This window comes from Lissotriton helveticus, chromosome 3_2 (assembly GCF_964261635.1).
Source record: "Lissotriton helveticus chromosome 3_2, aLisHel1.1, whole genome shotgun sequence".
Lineage (NCBI taxonomy): Eukaryota > Metazoa > Chordata > Amphibia > Caudata > Salamandridae > Lissotriton > Lissotriton helveticus.
Window position 1 is genome coordinate 116,512,988 of NC_136062.1, and position 19,818 is coordinate 116,532,805.

The window sequence follows — 19,818 nt, forward strand, 5'->3', positions numbered from 1 at the left end:
AATTTCGTTGCACACTTGTGTAAAACGAATTTCGTTGCACACAAGAGTGTGCAACGAAATTCGTTTTATTTATTTTTATGTTTACTTACCTTTTAAAGTCCGTAATCCATACATTACTACCCCCCACCCTGCCCCTCCTCCTCCCCACGTCACCGCCCGGCCGGTACTCCCACTACCGGCCGCGGCTGCCTGCAGCCCCTTTACCCCCCAGCACTTTGAGACCCTCATGGGTGAGAAGTCACGCTTAACAAATACTGATTGATTGACTGTACATTATTGGAATTCAAAATTAACTATTGGACTGTCCCCACGTTTAACAGCACACTTCAGCTAACTCAAGATTCAATATAGGCTGAATGCAATAAATCAAATTGTAGTGTGCCTCCAGCTGCACACTATTAGTCAAAGAGCACCTGAAAGAATCAGAAAATACACTGAAATGTGGGGTAGTGTATCCCTTGGCACAACATTAATAATCATCGAAAATTCTGATGAAAGGTTTTTGCAATCTTCCAATAAAAAGAGTCATGAATCACATTACGTTGTAATTAGTTTTTGGACACTTCATTATCGGGAACACAAACGTCCACGGTCCTCTAATTGAGACAGGGGCATGAAGAGGAGAATGGATAGTACATTTGGCTTTTGCACCAATGTCCTCTACTGCCCTCCTCAAAATTAGGCCCACCGTTTTCAGTTTCTACTGCACAATTTTATTTCAGGTTACTTAATTCACTGTATTTTCGCTACGTTCACTCACTTGGAGTGTTGTAATGTGGCCTCTGTTTAGTCTCCATTTTAGCTTCTCATTTTTAACTTAGCATAATTTTTTTTGTGGTGGTTTGCACATGCTTTTCCCTATTGTGAAAATGTCCTTTACACCAATTTTTTTCAGATTGACACTGTAGCCTCATAGTCTGCACATTAAGTTTCAGGGTCATACAATTCAGAACACGAGGAATTGTTTTCTTTTCTGTGCTCGTAGGAGACAACTTCGCTGCTGAAGTCTAATTAAAAGGTTGCTCTGCACCTCTGACTCGGTGCGATAAGCTTGCTGTTTCATTATAAAATCAGAATCCATGCTGAAATCTGAGAGAGTTTCTTTTCATGCCAGACTCGTCATGGAACGCTGCTGTGCCCTGTGACTGAGATGCAGTGTATCTGTTCCCGACCTTCATTCTGGGAAGGAAGATAGCCATGCAGAAGAAGTGTGCAGGCTAGCACACCAGAGACAGTGTGTTTTCCTGAATGCACTAAGGCCGATTTCCTGACATACTAAGGTATGTGGTTGGGTCATTCCGATAGGCCGGCAGGAATAAGGGTACTCCTGATATGCTCTCTTTAGCATAGAGTTATTAGGAATAGATAGGATAGGAGTAATATTAGTGAAATACCAACAATTACTGATCATAGGTTAAGACTCAGTCCCGGTATTTTGAAGTTGTGTTGTTCTTTATACATAGTCCTACTAGATTTGTAGGAACCTTATTATGTAGTGCTGAAATCTAAGTTTAAGAAACATTTATTAAAATGAATTATTGATGTGATCACTCTGTGCCTCGTCCTAGTTTGAAAGCCTGTTCACGTGGAATTATTCAATGCTACCCAAAATCTGCCAGATAGAAAATCTACCTGCATAACATTATTGATATAGACAGGTGACAGTTGTATTTATCTTCAGGAAATTTGGATCTGCATTTGTAAAAACACATTGGGTGTCTGATAAAAGCACAAAAAAGAACCTTACATTGAAAACATTCCCAGAAACTTCACTTCCAGAAACGTTAAGTCTCAAGTTCAACTCTTCTGCAAGATGAATCTGCGTATCAACATTGGTTTGTGGAGAGGGTGACCGAGGATTGTGGTTGCTGTACATGGTTGCCTCATCTTCTGTTATAATTTCCCAGCTCTACAAAAATACACAATAAACTTGATGTAATTTGATACATAAATGCCAGAGAAAGTAAGGGCAGCGTAATCTTGCAAAGCATTACCAAGGTATCAATGATTGGGTGTGTTACCTCAGGGGAAACAACAAACAATTAATGCTTTCAAATTTACAATGTTTTGATTAAAATGTGGGAATGCAAAATGGTAAGACATTGCCTGGAAGTGTCAGAGTTACCTCAGGGGAATCCCTGCTTTCTGTGCTTTCAATTTCTTCTGAAATTTGCCTCCGAGTTGTAAATGCACGGCGAGCCTCCAAATCTGTGCTCCCACCTTCATCTCCATTGGTGCTGTCATAGTACCCCCCCAAAAAAAAATAGGAAGAAAGCAGAGAGACTGAGTAAAGAATCTGTTCTGGAAACACTAAAATACAGTACATAAGCTTTGTCAAAATCCAGAAAAAGTGAAACTGAATTCTAAAAGCAGTATAATTTGAGGACTAGCAAGGCTGGGACCTCCATTATCTCTGCAAAGCACACGCATTTCTTAAGAAAGCATACGCCGTATTTATTTACAAAAACAAGAAACAATTAATGCTTTCAAATTTACAATTTTTTGATTAAAATCATCAGAATCACCCTAAGACATCTAAGATATTTAAAGACAAACAACCTCTTCAAATATAAGAACTATTAGAAAATAACGCAGAATCATGAAAAGAGAACTGAACAGAAATCCCAAAGTGGTTGTATGTCTGGCAAACGTTTTATGGTGATAAACCCAAGGTAGACCGCTGCTAGAAAGGCAATGTTGCAACGAGGAATACCCCTGAACTGGCAGGGGATCCCAAATATGCTAAAAAGAAAAGAAAGGAGGATACCACACGTTTAGATTCTTGATTTGCCAAAGACAGGAGCAGATCTTAGGACATGAGTAAACTTCCTGATCATCAGTAATGCAACATGTCTCTCTCTATTCTTATTTGAGCATCCAAGATGTACTTAAAAAATCTGGTTTAACATAAACCCACCATAAGACTTCATTTTTTTCAGCGCTTCACGGTGTTAACACATTCCCAACCTCAATGTGGTTGGGAAGATGTTTACATTCACTGAACACCAATGACGAGATTCTGGCTTCCCCCATGCCAATCATTTGCACTAGGAGGAGCACCCCACACCATGCAGGAGCAGTTTCAGTGGGTGAGGCGGATGAGCCCTTAAAGTCACACTAATTTGTATCACATGTTGGCCCTTCTTGTGACGGGGTGCTACATCCCAAGTCTAGTAGCATCTGCAACTATGTTCTTGGATTGTGGGGGTTGACACTAACATTCTAGCGAAAACGCTTACTTATAATCCTTGGTTTCCATCATGAATATCTTAATGAAATTCCTAAACTTGAATATCTTCAACTGTGTGGACTTCTAGAATATAATACTCAAGTACACATCCCAATAATTTTAGGGACTTAACGCCAAAAGTCAAATGATGCATTTTCCTCACATTTCTGTGAAAGAAATATCTGGAATCTGTGAGGATCCACAAGATTCCTACCAATAAGTTTTCCCAGATAAAAACAGCACCCAACTCGTGTAGGTTGCCCTAGCACCTGTGAAAAGAAAGTTGCCAAAGTCCAATATAGGGACATTAAGATTTTGCCGCGTAAACTGACACGTTCTTGTGATGTGGATAGCTACTGTATTTGGGCCTAGTCTCATTTACACCGAGGGAAACCTATCAGACCCAGCCCAGACTTTTCTGAGGAGGGGAATTCCATGGTGCTTTGACTTGTGTGCATCCCAGTACTTTTTTTTTATGCTGACTAGCCTGCCAATGTCAACCTTTGTCTAAAATCATATATTTCTTCACATTTCTGTGAGGGAACATTACTAAATCTACAGGGATCCACAAAATACCAACCTCTTAGCATTCCCATACTTCTACCGATAAAAACAGTACCCCTCCTTGTCTGGTTGGACAGTGCAATGCAACTGGAACTGGTCAAAATGTAGACTGTAAGAGGTCAATGTGGGGACAACGAGGGCTTCATGTTGTTACCAGTTTTCGTCCATTCCAATGATATGCATCAGGTCTACCCACACATGAGACAGCATTTCAATTAGGAGAAATGTGGGAATGCAAAATGGTAAGACATTGCCTGGAAGTGTCAGAGTTTTCTGTCACATGCATTTGGGGAAAAAGCCTTTTTTGACCCACACCTGGATGTTTACAGGAATTTCTGTGGAAGGAAACCTGTTGGGATCTATGCAAGCCACACCATCTTGGATTCCCCTTTGTATCTATGTTCCAGAAATGCCCAGGGCTTGTAGGATTCCCTATTTGACAGCTATCCCGGAGCCCAAAAAGTGCAGCCACTATGCCAAGAGAGAAGAAACTGAGATTAAGCCTCTCTCTGCTGGTCCATGTATAAAAACTACACCCAAAATAATTCAAAATTTTCTCTTGCTTGTAATGGGGATGCTCTAGGCCCCAGGAGAGCAGAAAGACTGTTGGGGCACTAGATGGGAGGGGTGCGACCTGATGCCTGAACAAACCGACCACATTTCCAGTCTTTACAAAAAGACAAAAAGAAAAACAAACATACCCATCACTGGCATTCAGCCGGCATTCCTCCCTGCAACCTCAGACGAGTGAAGCAGATTGACGGTAAACTCCCCAAACTGTTCCTACCCCACCAGTCAAGAAAGAGACTCTCTTTGCATCTAGTTGGCGTACGTCATTGAGTGGATCATCCCCACAAGCACAGCCACAGCTGATTGTCCATTAGTGGAATTTGCCACATGCCTATGCGGCTTTGGTTTGTTGTCTTCTTAATATCAAGCGATAATGCATTACACTACCCGTCTTTCTATGGACTGTTAAGTGGTTGATAAACTTCGGGACATAGCTTCAAATTGTATCAAAAAACAGTTCGAAAATGCGTTACACGTTAGTTGCGTCAGCTTAGCAATGATTAGATTAGATTTATTGTGACATTAATTGTAATCATTTTCATTCTTAAAATCTCAGAATAAGTAAAAAGTCCAACTCACAAGACAAAGTAGTATAAGGTATTTAAAAAAAAAAAAAGAGCAGGCCATCAACAATAAAAATAAACTACAACAGTACATATGCTAAAATATTTGCTAGTCACACGAGAAAGGACATACCATTATCAAAGTGCCATAGATGGATTCTTCCTAAGAAAGCCTATAAAGTGCAACGTGTCTGCTACCGAGGGCAGAGTCAAGCCCTACCTGTGGTCGAATTCCGTCCACTTCCGACCTCTCTTTGCTTTAAATGTGGTCTAATTCAAACTCATAAGACCAGTGATAAAAAGCTTGTAAGCACCAGAGAGCTGCTATCAATGTAGTGAACAAAAAGATACATTTATTAAAACGTTAAGTTGCTGCACAAAATCACACTGTCAGACAATCGAACAAGGTACTTACCTTCGGTAATGATATATCTGTAAGAGACATATATTAGTTATAGATTCCTTACCTTAGAATTACCCCCAGGTGTCAGGCTGGATCCGGAGAAATGTTTTCATAGCAGTACATCTGCCCGTCGGTAGGTGGCGTTGGTCGAAAGTAACTTCGTCGTCGGCTCGTGATCGCTGGGATGACTTTGCAGTATCTACTTAGGCGCTGCCTTTGCGCGCTGACGTCGGTTCTTTACACAACATTCCACGCCAGAGCGCAGAGCCATGCAAGACACCGACCACTGGGGTACAAAACTAGGGCCCTGAAAGGGAGTTCCTTACCCTAGAAGTCAGTTCGCAGAACGGGGAGGATAGGTAGGGCGTAAAGAATCTATAACTAATATATGTCTCTCACAGATATATCTTTACTGAAGGTAAATAACTTCTTCATCTGAAAGAGACTGTTTGTTATAGATTCATTACCTTACAATAGATAGCCCAGCAATACCAACCCCGGAGGTGGGTCTGTGTTCACACCAGAAAGTCCGGGAGAACTGAACAGCAAAAGAAGCCGTCTCTCCGGACTTGGGAGTCCAGGCAGTAGTGTTTTGTGAACGTGTGCAGGGATGTCATTGAGGGGGATACCACGTACCAAAGCAGTAGTGGCTGCCGTCGCCCTGGTGGAATAGGCACACAGTCCAACCAGAGGTTCCTTCGTTGCCAAGGAATAACAAAGTTTGATGCAAAGAACGAGCCACCGAGAGATGGTCAATTTTTTCACTGCCGGACCTTTCTTGGCACCTACATAGCCAACAAAGAGGTGATCATCCACCCAGAAGTGTTTTGTGTGATCCAGATAGAAAGATAACGCATGTTTTGGATGTAGGCGGTGGAGCCTTTACTCCTCCTTTGAAGGATGCGGGGGCGGAAAGAAGGTGGGCAAAGTGATGGTTTGTCCAATGTGGAAAGAGGTATCCACTTTGGGGAGGAAAGAAGGTCTAGTTCTAAGGACAACCTTGTCCGGATGAACAGCAACGAAAGGAGGCTTAGAAGACAGAGCCTGAAGCTCACTCACCCTGTGAGCAGAGGTGATGGCAATCAGAAAAGCAGCAGTCATCTCTTTCCTCCTATTTCTTTCGTAATGTTCCACTGAGGCATTACGAAAGAAATATTTACAATAGGGGACTTGAAAAGAGAAGGCTGATCAGGAAGCTGAAGAAAGTCTGAAATAGCCGTTAGATAGCCCTTAAGTGTGCCCAGAGCCGAGCCCTACTGGGCCAAAGAAAGGAGGAACAAAAGAACCTCAGAAAGAGGAGCAGAAAGGGGATCCACAGCCTTTGCTGTGCACCATGCCACAAATTTGTTCTATCTATAGGCGTATACCGTTTAAGTGGAAGGATGCCTGGCTGCCAAAATAACATTAAAGGTTTCGGGAGGAAGGTCGAAAGGTGTCAACTGTCACCACTTAAACTCCACGCAAGGAGGTGGTAACTGGAAAGGTACGGGTGGAGGACGTCCCCTGCTGCTGCGACAGAAGATCCTCCCACGTTCTCTTCGATGGTGAATCGATCTAACCAACGCTTCCCCCACTGCTGAAAGAGGCTTTGCACCACCTCAGAATGAAGAAGACACCATTCGTGGTCCATCATGCACCTGCGGCTGAGTTCGTCCGCCCTGGCGTTCAGAGAACCTGCCAGGTATTGAACAACCAGAGATACGCCCTGATGTTCCAGCCATGTCCAAAGGCGGAGAGCCTCTTGACAGAGGGTCCGCAACCCCACCTGCCCTGTTTGTTGCAGAACTACATGGCATGGTGTTGTCCATGAACACCTGCACTACTTTTCCCCGGACAGAGGGAAGGAATGCCTTTAGTGCAGGACGAATCGCCCGGAGCTCCAGAAGGTTGACGTGGAGCCCGAACTCCACTGGAGACCAGAGGCCTCTGATCTCCGCCTCTTCCATGTGGCCGCCCCACCCCAGAAGTGATGCATCTGTCACCACTGTGAACTCTGGTAGGGGAAGGGAGAGGGATCTGCCAGTGACCCAATCCTGGTTCATTAGCCACCACTGCAATTGGTGTGCAGTGACCTTCGAGATCTGGTCACAATCGGAAAGATTCCCCTGATGCTGTGCCAACTGGAACTTAAGGTCCCACTGCAGAGCCTGCATATGCCAGCTGGCGTGATTCACAAGCAGAATGCAGGAGGTCTTGAAGCCCAGCAGCCTAAGGGTCATTCTGACCGAATCCCGGGATAGAGGCTAAAACATCAGTAGCATAGCCCATATATCCCAGACTCGCTGCTCTGGAGGATAGGCCCGAAAATGTGCTGTGTCCAAAATGGCTACGATGAAAAGGATGAAATCAGGTGTGACTTTGGCACATTGATATTGAACCCCAGTGAATGCAGGAGGCCCGCCGTAGTCTGGAGTTGGGAAACGACAGCCTGGGGTGAGCCCACCTTCAACAGCCAGTCGATGAGATATGGGAAGACTGGAACCCCTGATCTGCGCAGATGAGCTGCGACCACCACTATAATTTTTGTGAACACCCGAGGGGCGCTGGTAAGGCCAAAGGGGAGCATGGTGAACTGAAAGTGCTTGTGGCCTACTGTGAACCATAGGCAACACCTGTGGGCCCGGGAGGACGGGGATATGGAAATAGGCGTCCTCGAGGGTTGAGGGCAGACGAGACCTGAGCCAATGTCAACATTTTGAACTTCTCCTTCCGGAGGAAGCGGTTGACGTTCTTACGTTCCAAGATAGAAAGCAAGCCTTTGTCCTTCTTGGGCACCGGAAAGTAGTGGGAATAACAGCCACAACCTGCTTCTGGGGCTGGAACTTGCTAAATAGGCCACGTGGCCAAGAGATTCGTAACTTCCTGATGGAGAAGGGTCAAGTGATCCTCTGAAATGCAATGGAATTGTGGTGGCATAGGTGGAGGGGTAGTCTCGAAGGGGAGGGAGTAGCCCCTTCGTACTATCTGCAGAACCCACCTGTCCGATGTGATGGTCTGCCAGTGGGGGAGGAGATAGTGGATCTTGCTGCCCACTGACAACTGGTGGCCTTGAAAGGACAGACTAGAAGGGTTTGGTGGCTGCTGCAGAGGAGACGCTGGTGGACTGGCCCGCCTGCTATCCCGCTGATCCACGACGCTGGGTCCCACGTCCCTGCCCACGCAGAGGCTGAACAGGTTGCGCTGGCCTGTGGCTCTGGGTGGAATGTGGTGGGGCACCCCTTCCGTAGCCTCGGAAGAGGTGAAAAGCAGACTGCGTAGGGCAAGGCAAGAGATGGTAGCGAGGCCCAAGAATCTGGCCATAGCCCTGGAATCCTTAAAGAGCTCGAGCGCATTGTCCGCTTTGTCGCCAAACCAGCGACGGCCATCAAAGGGCATGTCCAAAAGAGTCGATTGGACATCACCCAAAAAGCCAGTGGACCTCAGCCAGGATAGTGTCCCCGGGGTACGGACGTTGAAATTGTTCTGACTAGCGAGTCGGCGGTATCAAGCCCACACCTAATGGCGAACTTAGCTGCATCTCTGCCATCAGCAACTGCATGTGAGAGAGTGGCCCAGGCCGCCTCTGGAAACTGTGTCAGCACCTGCGCAACCATATCCCCACAGAGTGAGAATAACGGCCCAAAAGATATGGGGTGTTCACCGACCACAGTCCCAAGCTGGCAGAAGAAAACATCTTTTTCCCAAGATGATCCAGCTTTTTGGATTCCCTATCTGGAGGAGCAGTAGGGAATGCGCCCGAAGAAGTAGAGGTTTGGACCACCAAGCTCTCAGGGGTAGGGTGTTAAGAGACGAAAAATGGGTCGCCCGGGGGCCGGGAAGTGGCGTCGGGCAATCATCATATCCACAGGAGTCCCTGTGCTGGGCTTGGACCTGGTGCCCAGAAGGATGTCAGTAAGGGCCGCATTGAACAGCAGTAGGGCCTCCAAAGAGGCCGCTACCAGTTGAAGCACCTGGGTCACGAGGTTGGTCCTGAGCGCCACCATAGGAAGCTCAAGGTTCAAGACATCAGCTGCCCTACGCAACACCACTGCATATGAGGCTCTCTCCTCCGTAGTCACGGTAGGGGAGAAAGCATACCAGGGTTTGGTGAGGTAACCAGACCACTCGCATCACCCAACTCCTCTCTCCAGTCCGGTTCACTCAACTGGTCAGCTAAAGGGTGAATAGACCCCTCCCAGTCCTCTTCATTCTCTTCTGGCTGCCACTCATGGCGAAAAGTAACGCCAGGATAGAACAATGGTACAAAAGTACCGGTTGATGCCAGTCCGGCTCCATGTCCAGGTCAGTATCCCGAACTGGGGGTTTCTCCCACTCCAGCGGTCGAAGTAAAAAATCTGGGGGTTTGGCTGGATTCCCATCTTTCTTTTGCCAGCCATACGAAGAAGGTAGCAGCTACCTGTTTTGGTATTCTGCGAGGACTGAGACCTGTCCTTAAGTTCTTCGACCCCCCCACGCGGCAACTGGTGGTTCAGGCTTCCATCTTGTCGCGATTGGACTATGGGAGCGCCTTGCTACTTGGAGTGAACCAGGCTGAGGCTTCTAGGCTTCAGATTGTGCAGAATGCTGCTGCGCGTGCCATCGTGGGCCTCCCGAGACGGTGCTCTGTTTCCACTGTTTTGACCTCCCTTCATTGGCTTCCGGTCAGACAGAGAATCAAATTTAAGGCTCTCTGTCTGACATTTAAGATTCTGAAGCTTTCCTCCCCTCCTGCCCTTGCGGGCCTCATTGCTTCGTATTTGCCCACACGGTCCCTTAGGTCTGAATCTCACCATCTGGCGATTAAGCCTAGGTTCAGACTGAGTAGGATGGGAGGGCGCTCCTTTCGTGTCCTGGCAGCTGACCTATGGAATTCTCTCCCTGTACACATCCGTGCCCTGGATAGTCTTACTCTTTTCAGGCGCGCTATTAAAACCCACCTGTTCGCTTCTGGCAATTGATCTCTTCTCTTTCCGGCTCTGATCTGTTGTGTTGTGGCATTTGGACAGGCGCCAGGACGCCCCTTCGCTGGGGCAGCTGTGCGCCGAATAAAAGTTATTAACATAACATAACATAACAGTATGGAGGCCGGGGACGATGCCGGCTGAGGACACAATCGTCGTCGGAGGGGGCGCAGGTGTCGTCAGTGGATTCGACGCCAGAGGAGGTGTCAGAAGGTCGACCGGCGCCGTTCTGGATCCAGGCCTAGATCCCTGGAGGCCCTGCTGCACCGGGGCCGAAGCTGCTGGGTTCGAAGGCCTAGAGCCCACAGCCGAGTCTGCGGGGCCCTAAGGCATGCCGGTGGAGTCAGGCTGCCCAAAGATCGAATGTAGGGATTCGTAAAAGCTACAAAGTTGGGCAGGGGTCACCACGACTCCTGGGAAGGGAGGAAGGCTCGGAGTCGACCCCACAGGCTCCGGGGTGGAGCCAGACAACTACCTTCCGCAACCCACGTCGCGTCGGCCGACGGATGGGGAGAATGTGAAAAGCGATGATGCTATTTCGCCTTCTTTTTGTGCTACGACTTAGTCGAAGATGAAGCCTTCGACAATGAGTGGTGGTGATGGCTCCACAACCAGTCCCGCGACCTCCCTCTCGACTGGGACTTCAAACGGCGCGGAGCTGACTGCAGGCCTCGACAAGTTTTCAGGACTGCTCCCGCAAATACTTCGGGTTCATGGCCCGGCAGTCGGAGCACAACTTCGAGTCGCGGTCGCGCACCAAATACCAAAGGCATATGAGGTGCGGGTCCGTAACCGACATCAATTGGCGACAGAAGTCGCAAGCCATCGAAGCTGGTTCAAGGACGGGACATCCCTATGTGCACCAGGAGTTGAACGCTCGAAAAGAAGTCGACAAAAGTAAAAACAAAATTGTCTGGCTGGTCACACCTATAGCCAAAGACAGTCAACATTTCACCTTACCTTACTGCGAATAAAATGTGGATGTGATATCATTAAGGCAAGACAAAATTGTGGTTGGTCAATCAAAGCATAGTTAGGAAAAGGCTGCCTTTCCGTAGTAACCCTGGCTGTTGCCTAGTATGAACCTCACAAGAAACGGGCTGCTGAAGCTCAAGTAGGAGCTAATTGGGTCACCCTGCTCAAATTATCGAAGCCTGCTTCATGAATTTCAGAAAACAAGTTGTTAACTGGCTGCAATCACCTTTCAAACACATTTCCACGGACACCTTGCAGGAGCAGGTTTTTCAAAATCCTGAAGAGAGATTCAAAGCAAAAGTTTCTCAATGGCAACAATTTGGGGCAAATGCAAACAATGTGTAGGTGGGAATTTGCAGGGGCAGTACAAACCTGCTCCTAACTATTCCATACCAGTAAGCTCTGAGGGGAATCAATCCCAGCATGAATCTCATCAGCTGCCTCTTTTTTACAAATGTCATTGCGTGTGTTCGATATTATTGTATGACGGGTGGATTATAGAGGGGTATAACCAAGCTGGCATGAGATTTTTTGTTATGGCTCCTCCAGATCCTTGCAGGCAGAAAGCAATTTGGCCTGTTTTTTTTTTAAACAATTTGTATGTTATTTTGCACAACAGCTCAATCACCCAAATCTCTTCAGTATCTAGTTATCGCAGGCCCACACAGTGATTGCGGGGAACTTTTAAGAGTTTGCTTGTGGGGGTCAAACTGGCCTTGTTCTTCAAACCACATTCCCAGATGCTTAAAGAAGGTTACTCTATTTGTGCCATGTCAATATGCCGGGCTCCTCTTTTCTTCACTAGATGTCCGAAGGAGATGAGCTTGGTTTTGGTGCACTTTTATCTAGATCCAGTATTATTAGGGGGGACCATTGCACCACAACTGCCTTGTGGTCTAAGCATATTGTCCGCATAAAGTCTGACCTCCAGGAGGTATCCTTCTAAATTTGGTGGCACTCTCTAGGTGACACAAAGGCACTCTTTCATAAAGGCCAGGTAAAGATTGAAAAGCAGTGAGAATAATATACAGCCCGTTTCAGGTCTTTGTTCTTACAAAGGTTATCCATTTCGATATTAGTTTTTACCTTGACCCAGGTTGATATTAGCATCTAGCAGAGGGTGTAGAGTGCTTCAATTGGTTCATTTAGCCCATAGCCCATAAATCACCTCTATTAACATTATTAAATGCTGTTGGGAAATCAATGAAGGCAGCGTGTAGCAGTCAGTTATTTTTGGAGAAAGTTTGATCTACCAGTATGGCCAGGGTCAGTATGTTGTCTTTGGTGCTACAGCTTTTCCGAAACCCTGTTGAAAATATAGGATAAACTGGTTCTCAGTCGCCCATTGCTCCAGATCTTTTAGCAGCAACGTGCATAGCATTTTCTTTCAAAAACCAGAAGGGCAATTTGTGGCAATTCTCTGGGGATTTTTGGGATCCTTTTTGTGAGTTGGAACAAGCAGGGATTCTCCTCAGCTGTCTGGAATGGAATTTGCCTGAAAGCAATGGTTGTAAAGCAGAGGTAGCAGCGAGGCACAATCATTTTGGGCTTGTTTAAAAACAAATGCGGGGATCCCACTATGGCCTTGAGCGCCTTTACCACATTTTGATTTAAGAACACATATGACTAGTGGTAAATTGACCTACAGCACAGTCATGGTCTTGGTGAATGTAGCAAAGTGCTCTTTTTGACATGGTCATCCCCATTTTTTGCCCTAGTACTGATACAGGTAAATGTCTTATTGTAACCCAACTGGCAAGGACTGTAGCAACCCTGTAAGTCCCTAGTAGATGGTACATCTGGTACCCAGGGCATGGATACTAAGGAGAGTCCTCATGGGCTGCAGCATGTACTGTGCCACCCAAGGGGACCCACATTGAAACTGCATGCAGCCTGCCATTGAAGGATACATGAAAAGGTGCAAACTGTTTTGAAAATATGACATGACACACCCCTGTGTGCCAGGCCCATGAACACTGAATATACTATATGTAAGTCAACTCTACAGCAGGCCTTGGAGCCCTAAGGCAAGGCACATTATATTATATGAGAGGACATATCTGCAAGAGCCCATATGCCCTTGTGACGTCTGGTTCCATTGCAAGTGATCAGGAAGCTGTCTGAAGCATATGTACTGGGCACGGGTTTTCACGAGTTACTCAGCTACATAATGGCTTCACTGAAAATAATGGGGTTTGGTATCAAACACCTTGTCTGACTTACCAAATCCACACTGATGCCAGTGTTGGATTCGTTATGACATGGACCCAGAGAGCACCTTAGAGGTACACCCTGAAACCTACCTGTCATTTAGTGTGCTGGCTGACAGACTACTTTCTGACCACCTGCTCAGAAGAGCCAATTCTCTCAGAGGTAGGTCAGGAACAATGCCTTCACCAGTGGAAGGTGATTACACCTCCTCCCGAAGGATGGCTAGTGAATTAGCCTACCAAGGCCAGAGGCTTCTGATGGAGCGAGTTTCAGAATAATATTTTGTTCTGAATCGCAAAGTTAAACTTCCATAATAAATAATCAATATTAATTGATTTGTGGTGAATTATTAACCAACCTAGATTAAAATGCATTTACATGACACAAGGGACTAATAAACGTGCTCTTTGTTGCACTTGTAAGTGTGTCAAAAACAATAAACTAACCTTGTCTATTGTCTTTGTCAGTATTAAATGCAGCTGTATAATTAATGGCATCTGCTTTTTTATGTGCTTATGTTATGTCTTTCTGTCTTTATGTGGCATAAGTTCGAGGAGAATTCTGTGACATGTGCTTAAAGCTAGGTAACATTTATTAATGGGTTAATAATTAGCAATGGGGGTGGGTAACAGAATGGGTCTCAATTCTCTAATTAATTAATGTCTTGTGTTTGTTTGAATACTAGTTACCAAGGGAGAGGCCTAAGGCCTAGCGCTTAAAGATGGTGTATAGAAACCTGTCCAGAGTGGAGCCTTGCACGTATTCTGAAGTGGAAACTTTCACCACATCGACAGTTGTCAAAAAAAAAAATACTGATGAATGACTTTTGTGCAGGACGTGCTCTGAGAGTGACAAAATCAAGGACAGGATGCGGCAAATCTGCCAAAGCGGAGGAAGTAACGGTCTGAAACTTGAGAAATGTTGCATTTCCAAGGAAGCTAAAGACATGTTTTTAGTCGGACAATGGAGCCAAAGAAAAGGGCTCGGTTTTGGAATGAAAATGAGATGAGCTAACGTGGACTGACATATCTGTCAGCCAATAAAAACTCTGGATGGCAAAAGAAAGAATACATTTTAGTGAGATTAGCTAGACAGAAAAGGTACAAAACTTGGCCCCTTTGACAGGAGGGCGCTTCTCGCTTTCCGATTCCAGAAGGGCGTGTCGTGCTGATGGACTTTGGCGCACGTAAGGATAATAGGCTTAAATTACTTTTCCTTTTAGGCGAAGTGAGTTTTAGACAGGGAAATAGACTTAGGGAATGGAAAACTGTTATTTTGCCTTAACTCATACATGCTGATTTGCTTTGAAGATGTCAGTTCAATAATTCATTTGCTTAAATAAACGCTGCTATAATTACTAATAAATAAAGATTCTTAAGAATAATGCTCTTTCTTGAATAAAAAGGTTAATAAAATTAGATTTTGAAACGACAAGCTGGTCTTGTTTATTCATGGTCTAGTTACCATCAGCTGATCCATTTGCCAAAGTGACTTAATTAATATGTTATTTGCATAAAAACCATGGTAAGAAACGATAAATTGCAGATGTATATAAATGTGTAAATAATTTGTGAATAAGATCTGATTAATTAGGTCACATGATTCAGTTGCCCAAAATTGTCTTGGTTGTTAATGCGCCTTGTGAGTGATTTATGATTAATGGTGAGTATTATGGTGTTGGGTAGCATTGGTGAGACAGTTTTTCTATAGGGGCGCTGGATCAATTCCTTGGTAGCAGAGTTACGGTTGCTATGGTAACTGTCATGCTACATGGTAAATACATAGGATCGATGTTTAACATATGTTGAGTTTGTTCAGTTGTTATATGTAGTCGAAAGGTTTTTTCCAGCAGTGTGAAAATTCCTGGTTTTGTACCGGTACAAGAGTAGCGTGACAGGTGAAGTTGCACAGTGCATTTGTTCCGTTTCAAAATAGTGGTATTGTCATATATCCCTAGTGTTGTGGCCGTACAGCACAAGTTTATGGATTATAGGTGTGCAAGGTAGAATGTATAGTGAGGATTGTCTATGAAATTTTAGCTTTTGAGTATAGGGACTTGGTGCCTGTTTTAAAACTCACTGTGAAAAGAGTAGTAGATTTTATCCAAGCTTGAGTGAAGGGTAAGGAAGTGTCGTCTATCTTACTGGCAAGTGAGGTTTTCATTGGTTGGTTAAAGTCCTACCAAGAATCATGCATGTATGATTAGGGATATTTTCCGTTTGAATGTGCGTAATTGATTTAGTAATATTCGATCGAATCAAACTTTGAATTGTCACTTTATGTGCATTCAGAGGGAAACGAGTTCGTTATTACCTGTTAGAAGGGTAGAGTAAGGCTACTTACTTTATCAACGAATTTAAATATTCTGTGAGAATAGCGTCGTCTATTCCACGCAAAAGAATATCTGAGTGACTGAAAAAGCTATCACTTTATTTTAGCGAATCAGACAAATGGTTTGTTTTTGTGGAGTTACTAATTGATTTTCATTGAAAAGTTTAGTTAAAATGGCGCTGTGAAAATATTTTGTGAAGGAGGGGTGAGCTCGAGGAGCGAAAGACGAGAAGCTGCAGCGGCAGTATACGTCACAGGGTCCGCGCTGTGATTGGCTAGCATACGTCACAGCAAGCGCACTGATTGGCTCACGTGACTAAGACGAGCTGACAGCTGATTGGTTCATCCTGAAAGCAGTAATCCTATTGGTTGAGCAAGGTGGTGACGTAGCTTAACCTGATTGGCTTGTTGGTGTGTTTCGCGCACGGATTGGTTGGTTTTGCGGAACAACCAGGAAACATTTACGAGTAAGCGGAATCGTTTAAAAACATGGATTATTATATTAAGCAGAAAAAGAAACCTTCATGGTTTCAAAAATTGAAAAATAAATTGAAATCTGACAAGAAAATTGAAACGCGAGGTGGAAGATTACTTCATAAGTATAAAACACCTGCAGCTTATATGGAAGGTGAATATGGTTATCATACTTGCCTATGGTTTGAAAATTGGATGGATTATACCAAGAATGATGGTGTTTTAGCATGGCCGGAAGATGGTTCCTTTAACATTAAGGTTATGAAAAATTTATGAGACAAGATGATGACACTTGAACCAAAGCCTAGACCTACACAATTTGAGGCTTTAGCTGAATGGGAGGATGAGATGTTTGAATTGGAACGAGAGAAAAAAGGCATAACAAGAGGTACCAGATTAGACATAAAAAAGGAAACTCATGAGGATAGAATGCGTCGATGGAGACAGTGGCGCATGTGATGGTTTGTATCCAGCAAGAACTGGTGAAATAATTACTCAAAACAATGTTCAAAAGAAAAATAATAGTGCTGAAGATAGTGAATTAGAAGATCCAGTCTTAGAAGAAATTTATATTACTAACCAGAGACAGTCTCCTTATCAACCAGTTTGTTCATTTTCTTCACCGAGAGTTCCTCCAGGAACTATTCCAAGTGCACCTCCTAGAGAAATTATTGATGAAGCATCACCCACATTAAATACGAATAATACAAAAACTCCTGAAAGAGTAGAAACAAGATCTAGCTCCAGTATATCTGGGGAAAACAGAAATTATGCTGAAACTCCAGTTCGTAGAAATGAAATACCGAGAAATGTAATGAGAACAGAGAGATGTGAGGAAATCCCAAATACTTCAGAATATTTTCGAACAAAAGATGAATTAATACAGCAGTTAACAAAGCATGGAAGCAGTAACGGTACCAGTAACAATTGGACCTGTACAACCAGTGTTTGATCAAAGAGAAATTAGACACTCAGCTTTGACTATTCCATTAAATGCAGAAATTCAGAAAGTGGCTGAAAAATGTTATTCAGATTTATCAGAAATTCACCGAGAGAAAACAATGATGCCTGACTTAACCTTTAATCAAAGCTTTTCGAATAAAACTCCATCAGGTGCAGAATCTGATTCTAGTACTCCGGAAAAGGGCGCAAATAAAATAGATTTAACGCAAACCCCACAAAGTTCAGAATTTAAATTACTTGATGTTGCAAAACTGAAAGCGGATTTAGAAGAATTAATTATTGGCACAATTGGACCTGACTATTTAAAGCAATATCAGGATGATGAATTATTGTTTATTTGCAAAAGCATACAATGGAAAACGAAAACAAAGTATGATCAATTAGAGGAATTAGCTGCTGAATTGGAAATTGATTTGAGTAGACAGAAATATTTGGGGAAAAGTTACAAGGTGGATTTCTCTGAAAAAGACATTGAAAGCATGAATACCAATGGAAGAATTATTCATATAAAAGAATTAATTGTGTTCCTAAAAAGATTAGGTGAATTAAGTAAATGGAGAGTAAAATGGACAAAGAAAAGAGAGGAAGAAAGGAGAGAAAGAGGAGAAGTAGCTGGTCAGTTTCCAGTGAGAGAAATTGCTGGTGGTGGTTATGTGCATGTTCCTTGGACAAGACAGGACATTTTATTGTTCACCAATGATTTCCCTCGGCTGAGAGAAAAACCTGTGGAATGGTATCAACAGGTAGACAGATTTATTAAGGTCTCAAAAGTTCTGTGGATTGATCTTGAGGGATTCTTTGACATTTTTGTCCCATCGGATCTTTGGACAGAATGTAACATTTCTGTAAGTTGGACCAAAGAAGAACCTCCTCGAGATAGAATAACAGGTGAACCATCAAAAGATGTTATGGATCTCTATGACAAAGTAATTGTGTGGTTGAAAAACAAGATTGTCCCAAAAGAAGTTGATTGGGTTCAAATAGACAGAACAAATCAAGAATCAGTACATTCATTCTATGAAAGGTTATTATTGTTTTTTAAACAATACAGTGGCTATGAAAAATTACGTGAAAAGGACATAAGCCACTTTATATACAGGTTTGTTTATGGTTTAAGACCTGAATTTGGTGATATCATTAGGAACGGAATTGTTGGTTGGCAATCATTATCAGTTGATGATATTTTGAGAAAAGCAAAATATTGTAGTGACGAGATAGACGCAAAACAGAAAAACCTAAAGGAAAAAGCTATGTGGGCACAGGTGAAGGTAGCTGAACAGCAAATAGCAACCTTAGAAAACAAAAATGTTAATCAGAATCTAGGTAAATTTAAAGGTAATAAGCCTAGAATGATGGGAAATATTGAAGAACTAAAACAAAAACTCCCATGTTTTAATTGTGGCGAAATTGGACACTGGAAGCGCGAATGTAAAAATCCGCCCAGAAATTTAAAAAATGCATCATTAAATCCGCAGATGCAGAATGAGGTAAATCTGCAGCAACAGCTACAGCAACAGCTACAGCGACAGGTAGTGAATCAGCAGAGTCAGATTCCACAACCGCCACTTCCAAATTGTGTAAATGTGCAGAGATATAATACAGATACGGGATTCTGCGGAGGAGAGCAGGTAAACAGATCGCAAAGAGTAAATGTGCAAAATGTTTCTCAACAGTATTTGCTGAATGAAAATCGGGGGGGGGGAGTGATTCAGATGATTACTTATGACGGTGTCTGAGAGAGGGGGAAGAGTGTGTGCTTGGAGCCACTCTTGAGGTAGACCAATCTGGTCCATTTGTTAATGGTAAAGTGAATGATGTAGAAATCACTTTTCTTGTGGACACAGGTGCTACCCGTTCTACTGTTAGATCAGTGGAAATAGAAAACCTGCCTCTCTCTGGGGATACCATCCAAGTAGTTGGTGTAGCTAATCAGCAAATTAAAACTTATTTAACAGAACCTGTCAAAGTTGAAATTGGTAAATTCAAAGACAAACACAGATTTGTAGTCTGTAACAGCAGTCCTGTAAACTTTTTAGGAAGGGACATATTGTGCAAAATGAATTGCAAAATATATTGCTCACCGGATGGTAAAGAACTCCAGACACAGGAAGAAGATGGGTTTTATAAATTTACAATGTTAATGGTTGAAGCAGAGGAAAGAAAATTATTTCCTGCATTTGATAAAAACAATCTTCCCGAAGAATTAAAAGAAACAGTTAATGCTGAAATTTGGGATCTCACAGGAAGTGAAATGGGATTGATGAAAAATGTGGATCCAGTTAAAATTACAGTAAAGCAAGGAGTAGATTTTCCAAACATTCCTCAGTATAAAATGAAGGCAGAGACTATTGAATGTGTTATACCTGTAATTGAAAAATTTATAAAACAAGGTGTGCTAAAAGAAATTGAGAGTAGCCCATGTAATTCACCGATTATGGGTATCAAAAAGCCAAACGGAACTTACAGGATTGTTCAAGACCTGAGAAAGGTTAATCAGATAGTTGTTCCATGTTGCTCAGTTGTTCCTAACCCAGCGGTAATTCTTTATCAGATTCCGCATGATGCAGAGTGGTATACAGTCATAGACCTCTGCAA

The 19,818-nt window shown here is 43.6% G+C and overlaps 1 protein-coding gene across 4 annotated transcripts in view; it reads right to left on the reverse strand.

The window, feature by feature from the left end:
- The window catches only part of NEDD4 (NEDD4 E3 ubiquitin protein ligase), a 2,078,892-nt gene that overhangs the window by 1,219,909 nt on the left and 839,165 nt on the right, over window positions 1–19,818 (reverse strand). For all 4 annotated transcript variants that reach the window (XM_078684873.1, XM_078684874.1, XM_078684872.1 and 1 more), the window contains 2 exons: window positions 2,126–2,237; window positions 1,748–1,909 (listed from right to left, as the gene is read on the reverse strand). In XM_078684873.1, the coding sequence (XP_078540999.1) occupies window positions 1,748–1,909; window positions 2,126–2,237 (274 nt within the window). The remainder of the gene's footprint in view (window positions 1–1,747; window positions 1,910–2,125; window positions 2,238–19,818) is intronic.